We start from the raw sequence: 13529 nt of genomic DNA on the forward strand, positions 1-13529 counted from the left end.
TACACTTTTCATTGTCATCTGCTAGAAGATAGAACATCAGGAACTCACATTATAAAGCTTAAGAGCCCTTTATTATTATATGTTAATGAGAATCAAGGTAACCGTCTCAGTACTTTGAAACCTGGGAGGAAACAGGCTATGACCCAGCCAACACAATGGATATTACCAGCAGTAAGGCCTTGGAGAGGCAAGAGTAACAATTTCTGTAGGTAGGATTTGGAAGGGTTACAAATGGCATGGTCACACATATCAGTCCGGTAAATGAAAGTTTGTTGGGCAGATGAACAAACAAACTGAATTAGTGAGGCTGAAGAAGGAGGTGGCTCTCAGAGCTGGTGCAGTGAGCACTGAACACTAAGGAGGGAATCCTCTGAGTCAGGTGAAGAATAATGGTCAGTGAGAGTAACATCTAAAATTTCCTTTTCATCATCTCCCCTCTCGTGAGTCTGCCCTCTCTCCTGCTGTTTCTTAGACACACAAGGGGTCACAGATACCACAGTAGCAGGCAGCCTGTAGAAGAGCTGAGATTTCAATGAGAAGCATGCTCCCAAGTACTAGAAATAAGGCAATTGCTTTTCTTTTAAAGAGCTGTCAGAAGAAAAAATGAAATGAAAAATTTCAATAGTAATTAGTGATTTTTGTTTCTCAAATTTTGTTGGCAATTTTGAAATCCCTTTTACGGGACCTGCTTTTTGTTTTTGGGTTTGTTTTTAAGGTAAGTCTTTAGTCCAGAAGGTTATTTACATAAAATGTTTTAGCTTTCAAATCACTAATCACTTTTGAAAAAACTTAGATTTGTTATCCATCTGCAAATGATGCAAATCATTGGTGTTAAAAATACAATTCTAACCAAAGCAAAACATAAATTGAGAAAACTTTCTCCCCACTGAGTTAGCAAACTATCAACTGCGATGTCAACATGTGATACATCGCTATGCCAATTTGATTTTTGACACTGCATGCACATGCATCTTTATAGTTCTATATGACAAATACATGCTTTAATGAGTGAGTAGCATAGTAATTAGAGGCAGCTAAATGTGGAAAATATGTAAGATGAAAGGAAAGGTTGTTTATAAAAATATTGACACATTCAGGTGAATTAGATCTGAAAGAAATGGAAAACTCAATTATGGTGGCTCTAATTCAAGCAGTTTCCCATAATATTTAACTCACATTCTTTAATAATGCATCTGAGGTTGCACTTCAGTTTAGACACTTTCTGAATATTAGCTTGGGGTATTGTTGGGGTCTAAACGTGAGTCTGACCTACATAGCCATTTGTCCAAACTCGTTAGGCCTAATATTAATAATTCAGGGCAGATCAGTACATTTCTACAAGGCCAAGGATAATTCATGTAATCCTGCTTTCCTTTTGCAGTTTCTTTGCCATCCTTTTCTCCTTACCCATCCCACTCCCTGAATAACACATAAATGCTGATGGCATATTGTCCAAAGAAATACTTGTGTGGAAATTTTATTCACAGAATGTTAATTTTTTTTTAATGTTTTCAGTCTCTTTCCTATTCCACTTAACTGTAGTTTTTGCAGCAAGAGGCCAAATATATGTATATATTTGTATAAAACGCTGCCACGTTGGGATGAAATCTCTAAACTGGATGACCTGTTCCTCCTGTTTCTTTCATTTTGTGCAACAACTGTGGTCTAATTATCTATATATTTTTTCCAGTGACAGTGCTTGCTGTGAACGGTGGGGGTTGAACCCCAGAGGGGACAAATCATGTATACATTGATGTGTTTGAAGGAATTTCTTGTAATCTATGACAATTGACAAACTTTTGATTTATTTTTCCTCTTGCTGCCTTGGAACACGGCCCCTACTATATTTTTACTGCACACTGATAGTGATCTATTGTGAGTAAAAATGGGTTCCCTGTAGCCCAGAGTGCGGTCCAACCTGTCTTTCTCTAGCAGAGAGTATTTTTGTTCAGTATTTTGGTTCTTTTCTTTATTTATGTTGCATGTAGCAGTGACGTCATACCCACAAGTTTCTCATTGTTCCCACCAATGGAGATTAGGGTGACGTTGAAGAAAATACAGCAGTTTTCCCTTCTTCCACCTATTTGCCCCTTTTTTTCTACAAGCTTATTTTTATCCCTAAATGAAAATTAGATCTTGGCAGTAGTATTTCCTTGAAATTATTCTAGGGATAGCTCATGAATTTTTAGGGATATTGGTTAGGCTGGGGTAATAGCCACTATAGCACTCTTTGCCTGGTTCAATACAATTCATTTGTCAGGTCCCTGTTGAGGTTTTCAGTAATGGTCAGTGAGAATAGTCCTTTCCATTGCACAGCTGGCACAAAGAGTAGCACAGCAGTCTTTTACTGTCCTTATCTAACTTTTTTCTCCCTGATGACAGAAAAAAGTGTTATGGGAGAAAGCCAGACAGTGAATTAAAAGTGTGGTTTTTAACATATAAACCCAGAGATACCTTCGACAGGAAACAAGCTGCAGTGATTATTTTCCTGAGCTTGCTGGTTTTGACACTACTTACATAAGTAGACACACACTGACTTTCCAGGGCCTTAGCTGTAAAGTTTTACAATATTATTATATCTAGAATATGAGCTTTATGGACCACTTCATGTCAATCTAGGTCATACCACTTGAAAGTGTGCAGGATCTATGAAGGCTCTCATCAGCCACTTTGTGTGTACACTCATGGTAAATACAGCATTTGGGACATGGAAAGAATTTGCTCTTAGAAATAAAAGTGCTGCAAAGAAATGCACTGGTTGTAGGGCAGTGTTGGGATTATATGGGCTTGTTCTTTCAAAGAGCAAGGGGGATTGAGTAGCTGCAGTGCAGCATTCCTGTGCCAGGTTGAGGCTGTAACTTTACTGTGTAGCTGCAGCTATCCTAAGTAAAGGAGGCCTCAACATGCAACTTCAAGATTTTACCACATATTCTGAATTTATTGTGTGGAAACATCTCAGGTCTTAATCAGGATTGAGATATTTTCCCCCTCTCAGCTATACACACTGTAGGATCTTGCAAAGAATGAAGGAATAATTTATGCTCTTGATAAAGTTCTGGCCTTCTTGAAATTATGGTGGCCTGCATTATCATTATTTGCTATTTATTTTATTGTGGAGCCTGCAAACTAAACTGAATGATTGAGATCCTGTTGTGGAAGAAAATATTCAAGGATAGAACAGAAATTTCTTCAAACATCTATTTTTAGCCAATAGAATGACACAGCAGAAAGATGAAGCAGCAGGCAAAAGCAGATTGTGAAACTGGTCAGCATGATAAGAATCAGCAGTAAAACAAATTCTATAGATGAAATGGTAAATCCTCTTGACTTTGAGGCAAAGTACTAGAAGTAATCTGGATTTATCTGAAGCAATGTATTTATTTAAAATATGTTCTTATGTTGAGACCTTTGTGAACTAAAGAAATTCATTAAATGGTAATAAGTAAAGAGTTCTTCATGCGGTGAAAGAACTAGAAAAGAAAAGGTCATGTAGTTTTGCTTTGGTTTTTTTCCATTTCCCCAATAGCTTAAGTTTGTTTAGAAAAGTAGTTTGCTTTGAGAGTGCACTGGCTGGAGAGTCTTCTGTAAGGTAATGAAGGAAAGGTCGTGATCAGATTTGAAAATTAAAATGAATTGGTCTATAAATGTGCTATTACATCAAAACCTGAGTCATTCTTATATCTACTAAAATAGGGCTAGTTGTCCACTCAGATCTCCTGCTGTTTTTTCAGTTTTGGCATAGAACAGCACTTTGTGAATTGGAACAAACAAGTAACCAGTTGTCATTGATGGCAAAAATTGCAAGAGAGTGAGCAAGCTCACTTGCTAGTCTTGAAGTTGACTTGTAAAAATTAAATAATGGAGAGATAGATTTTCCTGTTGTGTTAAGGTGAATAAATTCTCACCAACAGTTTAAGGTACTGCTGTATTTTTCAGGAAACTGAAACTGTGCTGGGGGAAGTCCTGTCTGTGTGTCAGTCTCATGATGCTAAGCTGGCAGGCGATCGCTCCAGCCTGGTCGCCTTTAATGCTGATGATTTTTCACTCACAGTTTGGATCATGAGAACTTGACGAATTGAAATAACAGCGTGCATTTCAATTCTGAAGTGTCTTGGGACCTTTTTATACCTTTTTGTACCATTGGGTGGTCAGGAAGGCTCCCGAGCCTGCTCCTGAGCAGCTGCTGCCTGAGAGAGATCCACTAGATGTCCTCGGAGCTCCACCCTGGCTGCGCTGAGCGCCGGGAAAAGCGCCGGGAGCGGCACCAGGATAGGGGGCACAGCCCGGGGTTCACGAAAAATCAGGAAAGAAGAAGGAATACTTTGTTCTGCTTTCTTTAAAGAAAGAAAAAAAAATAAAAAAGGAAAAAGATAAAGGAGCTGTTCCTTGACATTTTAGGTAGAGAATAATCTGCAGTTTCCTTTGCTTATTTTTGCAGCTGGAAATATTTCCCATTACCGTTCGTGAACTCTAAGTAACGCTTCAGATCCAGACAATCTACACATTTTAACTGTACTTTTTGACTTTTTGAGATCAGAAGTAAGGTCTTGTGAGAAGCTTAGACATCTGGGGAGCTATTCTTTCTTTTATAGAAAGGAAGGCTACTACCTTCTGACAAAAACTGCATCTGGAAGTTTCTAGAAGTATTTATTTAGTTTCTAAGCAATTGAAAGAAACTTTGCTCTCCTTTTGCTCTTAATGAGTAGTTCATATGTGCCTTGTTTTGTAAATTATTTAAGCAGCCTTAACTTAATGTCCATAAAAACTTCCCCTGATATTTTTACTGATTAGTTTTACAAATGTTGTGTGATTGTCATCATATAAAGTACAAGGATCTGTCTTCTCTTTTTTTTCCCTATTTATTACACAATTGAAAATAGGAAAGTAGTTTCCTTTATGTCCCAACTTTTGTTTTCACCAGTATCAAATTACAATTCTATTCAACATTTATAACACATCTAGGAATAAAAATAAGTTGATTCTTATGCAGGTCCTACAGGTGTCAGATAAATTTAACACACACACACAGAGGCTGTTCTTAAGGTCCCCCTGTCTCTCTGATGATTCCCATTTTCTGTTAATGTTTATGGAAGTTTTATAGAAAATGGTATGTGTGTGGCTGAACCATTTAAAATCATTTCTGTGCTGTCTTTGATCTTGTCACTAGTCATCCCTACTAATAATGCGTGTTTTGTTTTATTTGAAATAAGTATTGTATTTGGTGTGAATGTAACTGACTGTATAAAAGGAATGAAGAGTAACAGCATGTTTTCTTTCCAAAAGTTATTGCTCTGATATGCAGTTGCTTATATACTTGTTAAAATCCTTGTGGCAAGTCCTTTCTGCTGCTTATATTTCCAGGTCCAGGCCTGTTTCCTGCATGTTAATGATGTGAAATATTCAAGTGATGCATGATCTCCAGAACAACTGACAATAATAGTTAAAAACAGTCCCTGAAGGGTATTGCTTTTGAGAAACACCATCATGTCCTTCCCCTATTGAAGAGAAGGCCTTAAATTTCCAACTTTATTGGTTTAAGTCTGATGAAAATGGTACAAAAAGTTTTCCTTCCTAGCCTTCTTTGCCCTTAAGGATGATTTCTTTTTAATTTCAATAAATTTGTCCTATCCTATTATTGACTGTTGACAAGATATGGCCAGAAGTAAATGAGAACCAGGGACTGTTACTAACCAATGATGTAGCAGTTGGGAATTTCTGAGCAGTGTGTTTTGCTACAGCATTTGATTAGAAAAAGTCCTTCAAAACAGCTATAATTACAGCAAAATGGGCCTGCTTTTTTAACCTCACCTACTGTCAGTGTGTCTCACAAATACCCTTTATTTTTCTTTAATTTCCTTAAAAAATAAGAAAGTAGGCATACTGGAAAGACTGTTACACTTTTGGTAACCTATTTCACTTTTCTTTTACTGTCCAACTTTTCAACTTTAAAGAATGTGTTGGGAAGAGTTAGAGGGAAAACACGGGAAAATGCTGTTTTGAATTTTCTGTGTAGTTTGAATGTGTATGCATTAAAGCTGCCGTGGAAACCTTCTTACTAAAAGCCAAGCTCTGAGGAATGATGTACTATGCAATGAACAAGCCTGATGCTGCATGATGAATTTCTGAACAGCTGTAAGATAACTCTACTAGGATGCTAAAAGAACATGGCATTAGTCATGTGAGCAAAGTTTTAGAGGAATGGGGTCGCTGCTGAAGAGATCACTCATTCATCTCCCTCAATGCCTGTTTTCCACAATCATAATGTTACCCTTGCTTGACAAGTATACTGTATGGCAAGCCATCAAGGCCTTAGAACAGGACTTGACCCATCTGAGTGATTTCAATCCCTCTTTCCTGGTGACTGTGGGATTAAGAAACTGGAAAAAAAAATTCTTTTAAATTTCATGTCATTACCATAATGCAAAAAAAGACATCCTAAACTGAAGGTACAGGCCAGAGAAACATTACCTTTTTTCTGCCTTTGCTTTTAAGGTTTTGTTTTTGCCTGTCAGTGTTGTTTTGTTTTTAGTATAATTGAGTCAGTTCAATCTAAACCATTACCAAAAGTTGGTTCAGTGCAGCATGTGAAACAATCCAAATGGCCTTTGGATTCCTTGAGACGTAAACATACCTGATTCTGATAACATACAAAATTCCAGGATGGTAATTATACATGCATTTATAAAATAGGATGCTCTATATTTCTAGGAATACATAACAAGGACATTCAGATGACTGAAAGATAAAGATGTTCTGTCTGACCTGGCACTTGTTTTGGACCTAACGCCTCTTGATTGACTTTTGAATCCAGAGCAGAAACCATGCCAATGATTGGCTCAGCATGTTTCAGTGGACCAATGCTCTGTGTGCTTTTGGTGATGCCTTATTTGTGAACTGAACTTAATGTCGAGCATATTTACCATTTTTAGTTTTGTCTCCTATATGGGCAAATTTTGGTATTCTGTCAAGAGTTAATTTGAATTCCTGAAGATAAAATGTAAGCAAAATTAATTTTTTGGAAAATTTTATTAATATCTTGTAATTCTTTATTAATGTATAATTGATTGCAGTAAAGGTGTTCCTTGGCACAGTTTAATACAGAAAAAATATTATAATACATTTAAGAATAAATATATTTTTATATATATGTGTGTATGTATAATGCATACGTGTGTATGAGTGTGTGTATGTAAGAATATATTTGTATGTGTGTTTCTGTGTGTGTATACATACATACATATATTTATATATGAAGAAATCTCTGATTTTTTCAGGAAACGGGATAGGCCAAAGTACCTAATGGACTAGCAACTTTTGTTTTCATTTTAATCCAATGGTATTAATTGTGCCAAGGGAAAAGCATATTCTTATTATTCTGTGCTTTTACTGTGTTCTATTTTGATCCAAACACTTGACTGTAAACAGTAATTTTTCCCCATGACTGCGGTCACCCTCTAAGACTGAACAGAAATAAAGAGCAATTAATCTTTTGCCCTACTTTTAATGTACAACCAAAGTGTTATCAATAATCTCATTGCATTTTTTTTTCCTGGGTCAAGACTGTTAACATTAACTAAGGCCTGTATTAAATCCCTTAAATTACCTTCCAGCTGCCTTGTTATATATATAACCTTGCCATTAACCTGCTGCTCTTCCTCTCCTCCCATCCAACACATGGTTATAGCCAAGATGTCCATCTACAAGAGAATGAGACTGGCATGTTGTTTTGATTGCGGACGCTCTGAGCGTGACTGCTCTTGCATGTCAGGCAGTGTACATAGTAACATGGACACCCTTGAGAGAGCCTTCCCACTTTCTTCTGTCTCTGTTAATGATTGCTCCACCAGTTTACGTGCCTGTAAGTTTTAACACCAACACATGCTGTTCCATGTTTGTGGTGTCTGTGGTATCATCCCTGTCTTGTGTTGTGCATTGTAGTTCTGTGAGTTTTTAGTGGGCTGATGCTTTTTCAAAAAATCAACCCCAGATTTGATCACAGCTCTGTATTTATATTTCTGTTTTTATTTTTAATGCAAAAAAGTGTAAATCATTATTTTGCTTTGTGTGCTCTTTATGAAGCATCCTCTTGCAATAGCCTTCAGGATCTTAGTAGTGCAGTATGGTGACATCTTTTCTATTTAATTCATACAATACAAATTGTCATTAATTAAGCAATAAGTGCTTTGGTGGAGGACCAGACCTTTGTCTAAATCTGTGACTGGTGCCGAGTGGGTACCTTTAATAATACTGGCACTAGAGCATCATACAATGGGCAGTGAATAAATATACAGGATACAACATAGTAGCTGGAATTCTATTCTATGCTGCTACTTTTGCCTTTAGTTTTGTTTGTAACTCTTCATTCTCAGTAAAGCAAGATCTTCCGTCTAATACAGAAACCACGGAAGTGTTTGTACTTTTTGTAAAATCGGTTGTACTTTTTGTAGCACCTTTTTAGAAAAACTAGGGTGCAAATCCCTGGTACAAATGTTTTGAAATTTAATGTAGTGTCTGTTCCATAGGACAGTAACATTCTGGAATGTGCCCTAGAAGCTCTTTTGAAAGATCAGGGTTGAGAGTGAAAAGACAGAGAACCTAGAACAATTCTGCATGGCCATTAATTCTTCGGACAAGCTGTAGGGATTCCAAAGCTTGGATTATCAGTGTGATGTCATCAACTGAGGAAGATTGTTAAATGGTTTTTTGTGTGTTTGTTTGTTTCATTTTCTTGTCCTCTTTAGTCATTCTTAACAGGCAAAACTATGTCTTGGGACAGGAGCTGTTTTCCTTTCCCTACCCAAATGGCAAAGGAAAGCTATAAACTTATTCAGCTACAGCTATGAGAATAGATTGGAGTTTTGATCAGGAAGCATGTCCATTTTCCAAGGCAAGTCATTTTGGACAAAAGTGCCTTCTGCTATGAAGACTAATGTAGATTTTGGATTATGCACCTGGTTGTCTTTTGGTACCATATTGCAGTACGTAGCCCAAGTGCTGAATGATTTTGCTTTAACTATTTTGACTTATGAACTATTTTTCCAGTCACAAATATAAAAATTCTCTAATTGTTACATTTCTTTTGTCTGAAGACCACATTAATTAAGAATATTCTCATAGGATTTCTTGGAGATTTTACCAGAATCATCTCTCTCTGTGTATAAGCACTCTGAACATCCTAACAATCTCCTTGCTTGCAACTCATGTATCACCATAAGGTGGATGGTTCCTAGTTTTAAGTCCTGTTGTAAATCCCAGGACTTAAAACTAGGATAAAAACAGTTTTATCCTTTAACGAGAATTTTATCAGGGTAAAATGTAGTAAAGCATACTTTGTTAAGAAAAGCAAACAAGAAACCTTCCTGTGTTGAGAATTGCTGCAGGCAGTTTTTTGTACAGTGTAACAGCCTCAGTAACACCGTGCCTGGTAGAGTTTGTAGAGTACAGGCTGGTACAGAGAGTTTGTGGCTGGGCCCTGGCATTGGTGTTAACAGCAATCAGATTAGGATAAATTAATATGTCCCCTGCAAGTGGATAAAATTTCTGCCATTAGCACTGTTTGGCAAGGAAAGAAAAACTAATTTGTAGGTTTACCATAGCTTTCAAGTCCACTTAAGACTCTACAGAGGCAGATAAAGTAAACATTTTTGATTGTGTTGCCTGCTGAGCCAAAACCCTCCACAATAATGGTATTATTTCCAACAAAAGCCAGAGCTTTTTGGGAAACATGTTAGAGCTATGTTATATTTTGAAGGATAAGTGATATTGACAGCTTTGAGGATTTTTAGCATCCTATCCTTCATGGGCCTTTTCCCCCCTTCATCACTCCTTCAAATCAAAAGAGATCTCAGTCTTCCCCTTGTGAGGCTAGTCACCTTTGACTGTTAATAATAAGTACAAAAATCAATACCAATTCACACTCTTTGCAAAGCAGCATAAGCCTTTCTTTTCCAATTAAAATATATATATGCACGCAACGTTGCACTGGCAGGGCTTCAATAGAAATCAGTGTGTTTTCTTTGCAGTGCACAGGGGTCGGACGATGCCCATCTTGACAGAGCTAGTTAGCTCAGAGAATGGTGGGGAGAGTCAGCTTTTCATTAAATATGAGCAGATGTGAAATGTAGAGTGTTTGACAATTAGAAATGGCAGCAGCAGGGCCCCAGAATCAAAGTGAGGTCAGATTGGTGGATCAGATTACCTCTCTTACATTCTTTAGTTGTTCTGAAAATCATTTTAAATTAGTGTCAGTGGAGCCATGATGGGTTTTGCCCTTTGTCTTTTATGCTATGACTGTATTGTTTCCCCAGACACTCATTAAAGGTCATTATACTATTACAGGGCTTGCTTTGGTCGTGGTGCCCCAGTTGAGTTGGTCTGCTTCTACAATTGCTTAATGTACTTCTTTCTTTCCTTTTTTTTTTTAACTTTTGATTATAAAAGCGGGCTTTTTTTTCCAAGGTAAATAAAATCACAGACCATTGTATGGAGCTTCTTGAAACAATGAGTGGTTTTTGTAGGAATTAGTGCTGTTTCTAAAAATCAGATGTTGAGTAGAAGATGTCAATTTACATATTCAGTGGTGTACACAGGATTTAATCTTCTAATTGTATAATCTGCAGAGAAAGTAACACTTGCAGTGTATTTTCCACTGTGAATGGGTGTCTCTGTTATTATATTGTTTCTACTTTCAGCAAATGAAAATTGGTATTATGATTAGGTATAATTACATTAAAAGAGCTTTTGAGTTTATAGGCTGTTTTCTGGAAAAATATACTGATAGTTTTTCTAAATGTAAGGAAAGAATTTTAAGAATTTTAGGTCTTTTTTTTTTTGTATCTACATTTTTACGGGTTTAGCTGTATTTGGTGGGTTGCTACACGAATAGCAAATGGTCCAAATACTTCTTGCATTGGAGACTCAAGTCAGAGTGAAGAGAAGCATTTAGCCACTGAAAAACCTGGGGTGGTTTATGCATTGAAATTATGTTATTAGCAAGTGTGATGTTTCTGCTTAGGTCTGTGCCAAGTCTTGGGGGGTGCCATTCAAATGATTAATTGATACAGACAGAATCTTAACCTGAACCATTTATTTTCTGTGTTTCTCCATCACCATATGGCTGTGCTTCTCAGGAACATGAAAAGTTCATGTTCCTAAAGGAAACCTTTCCTAAAGTTGTTGCTGCACCCACTGCCATGGGAAACTAAATTTTCAAGGATATTCTTGATATTAGGCCCAGACGTATCTAATTGAACTTGTAAGAAAATGTGCTTTGGCATGCTCTGGTAGTTCTGAGAAGCTTTATGGGAAGACTTTTGCTTTGGTGAATATAAAGGATATCTGGAGACAAAAGAAAAGAATAGTTATTGCTACATTTTGAATTTAGGGTTCAGCCCAGACTCTTAGATATCTTACATGGAAAGACCATGGTAAGAAAAGTTGGAAAAAGTGTAACTTTTGAAAGAAGGAAAGCATGTATCTGCCTCTGTGCCAGACCAAGTTTAAAGCCATATATTCCATATAATCTTCTAGTGTCAGCACATGTTTTATTCTGTACAAACAAGTTAGCTGCTGAATGTTTCTCAAAGGACCAACAATCACATTCTGCAAGGTTAGGTGAACATTTTGGGTACCAAGGTTGGTAAACTGTGCTGAAACTATAACTGGTGATGGGACGGACCTTAGCAAGTAAGGCCAAGATAAGCTCCAGCTTCTTCATTGACCTGTTACTTCAGACCCTGCCTGTGTGTCTTTACAACTGAAAAAGTCAGATTCTATACTGAGAGTTGAAATGACGTATAACTCACTGATTTATCCAGAGAGATAGATACGTAACAGGCATGGGTCGGTGTATCTAAAATTCATCAGTTGTATAACTATGCTTGGGCTTTTCTAAATGGGTTGACAATTATTAAGTCCCAGGTTCTTGAAATACTGGCTGAAAAGCCAGCATATTCTATTTCTCCTAGAATGCGAGAGAGCATCCTCTGCTTTCTGCAGATAATGCATGAGTTGTCATGCATGAGCAGAGGTGCAGGAAGGGCAGGTATGTGACCTCTGAGGAGACAACTTTAAGTGCTAGAATTTTCTGTTCACCCTTTAGCAACAATGGGTTTCCTTTCACAGGATGTGTAAACCACCTTGTGGTAGCTAGAGACTATGAAATGTGCATCCAGCTATGAATATCATAACATTTACATTGTATTTATAATGCTCTGATTATGACAAGGTGGGGTAGTACCACTGCTCCCTCCCTCTACACACCTTTTCTGAGCTGTGAGACTTCTGCAGTGGCCACAGGACAGAAGTGGGTCTGGTTGCTTGGAAATCTTACTTTTGCATATGCTGCATAAATCCTTTCTCTTTTATACAACCTACTGACCTCTGTGTGGTCACACTGTCTCATCTTTGTCCTGCACAAAAACCCAATAATATGCTTTTAATGTTTTGAGGAAGAAGAAGAGATTGAGGGAATAAATAGGCAACTGGGTCTTGGAAATAAAAACAATTGGAAAAGACAGATGATCTCCTTTCTGAATGGCATCAGGTCCTAAAGAAATTATTATAAACAGATTGTTGTGGTTTTTACAGCTTACTTCTATGGAATGACCCCATCTCTGTGTACTGGGCAATTGTTGTATAGGCTAACTTCTTTTTTTTTTTTTTTTTTTTTTTGTGAGATTAATGAAAATGGAACATTAGAATGAGACATAGTGCCAGATAAATTCTTGGTAATTCAAAGGCAGAGAGAATATAAATAATAACCCCAAGAAATGAACTGTGTGTGAAATACTGATTTATGTAAAACCAGTTCCAGATACTGTCCTTTTTAGGGTGACAGATTTTTACTTCAGTTAGATTGTTTTCCATGCATTCAGTGTTGTATTCCTGATGTTTCTTCAAAATAACTTTACAGGACTATGTTTTTCCTTTCAAAATAATGAAAATAATGTAAAAATGGGTACCTGTGTTTATTTTAATTGCCAGTTTGTAAGAAATAACACTATTTTAGACAACTCAGTTAAGATACAAGTCCAGTACAACTGAAAAAGAAATCAAGCATATACATCTTAACAGTTGTTACTGGGGCATGAAGGGAATCACCTTCCTTAGCCATCTTCTGAGAATGAACCACTGTTGAGAAAGCTGGTATTGCTAAAACTGGACAGTGGGGTTTTAAAGCCCATAGAACCAAAGCTGCATTCAAGTGTTTCCACTAAAGAAGATGGGATGAATTGACTCAATAAATGCAATCGCAGTTTTAACTAGCATTCAGGAACTGCTTGCTGGAACAGTGGTTTCACTGAGCCAACCCTTGGTGTGCCTTTCTTGCCCTCCTATGTCCAGCCCTCCTCAAGGAAGTGATCCCCTCCTTGATCCAACTGTACCTTGCTCTGTATTGGTGATAGTGACATAGAAACAGTGACCAGAATGGGCTGGTAAATGGCCTCATGAGACTCCAAGAATCTATTCTATCACTTTCTTCACATATATGAGTGCACTGTGACTTCTGTATTTCCTTTTCAAACACT

General features: G+C 37.2%; 1 protein-coding gene across 26 annotated transcripts in view; it reads left to right on the forward strand.

The window, feature by feature from the left end:
- KCNMA1 (potassium calcium-activated channel subfamily M alpha 1) overlaps positions 1-13529 on the forward strand; it is a 415833-nt gene that overhangs the window by 310553 nt on the left and 91751 nt on the right. For 2 of the 26 annotated variants that reach the window (XM_071438834.1, XM_071438832.1), the window contains exon 19: positions 7685-7858. The exons of 23 other annotated variants lie outside the window; for them this stretch is intronic. In XM_071438834.1, the coding sequence (XP_071294935.1) occupies positions 7685-7858 (174 nt within the window). Of the gene's footprint in view, positions 1-1866; positions 1876-7684; positions 7859-13529 lie in introns of all 26 variants that reach the window. One more of the 26 variants, XM_071438835.1, reaches the window with a different exon arrangement.

This window comes from Agelaius tricolor, unplaced genomic scaffold (assembly GCF_023055355.1).
Source record: "Agelaius tricolor isolate 1412-34295 unplaced genomic scaffold, bAgeTri1.0.p SCAF_13, whole genome shotgun sequence".
Classification (NCBI taxonomy): Eukaryota; Metazoa; Chordata; class Aves; order Passeriformes; family Icteridae; genus Agelaius; species Agelaius tricolor.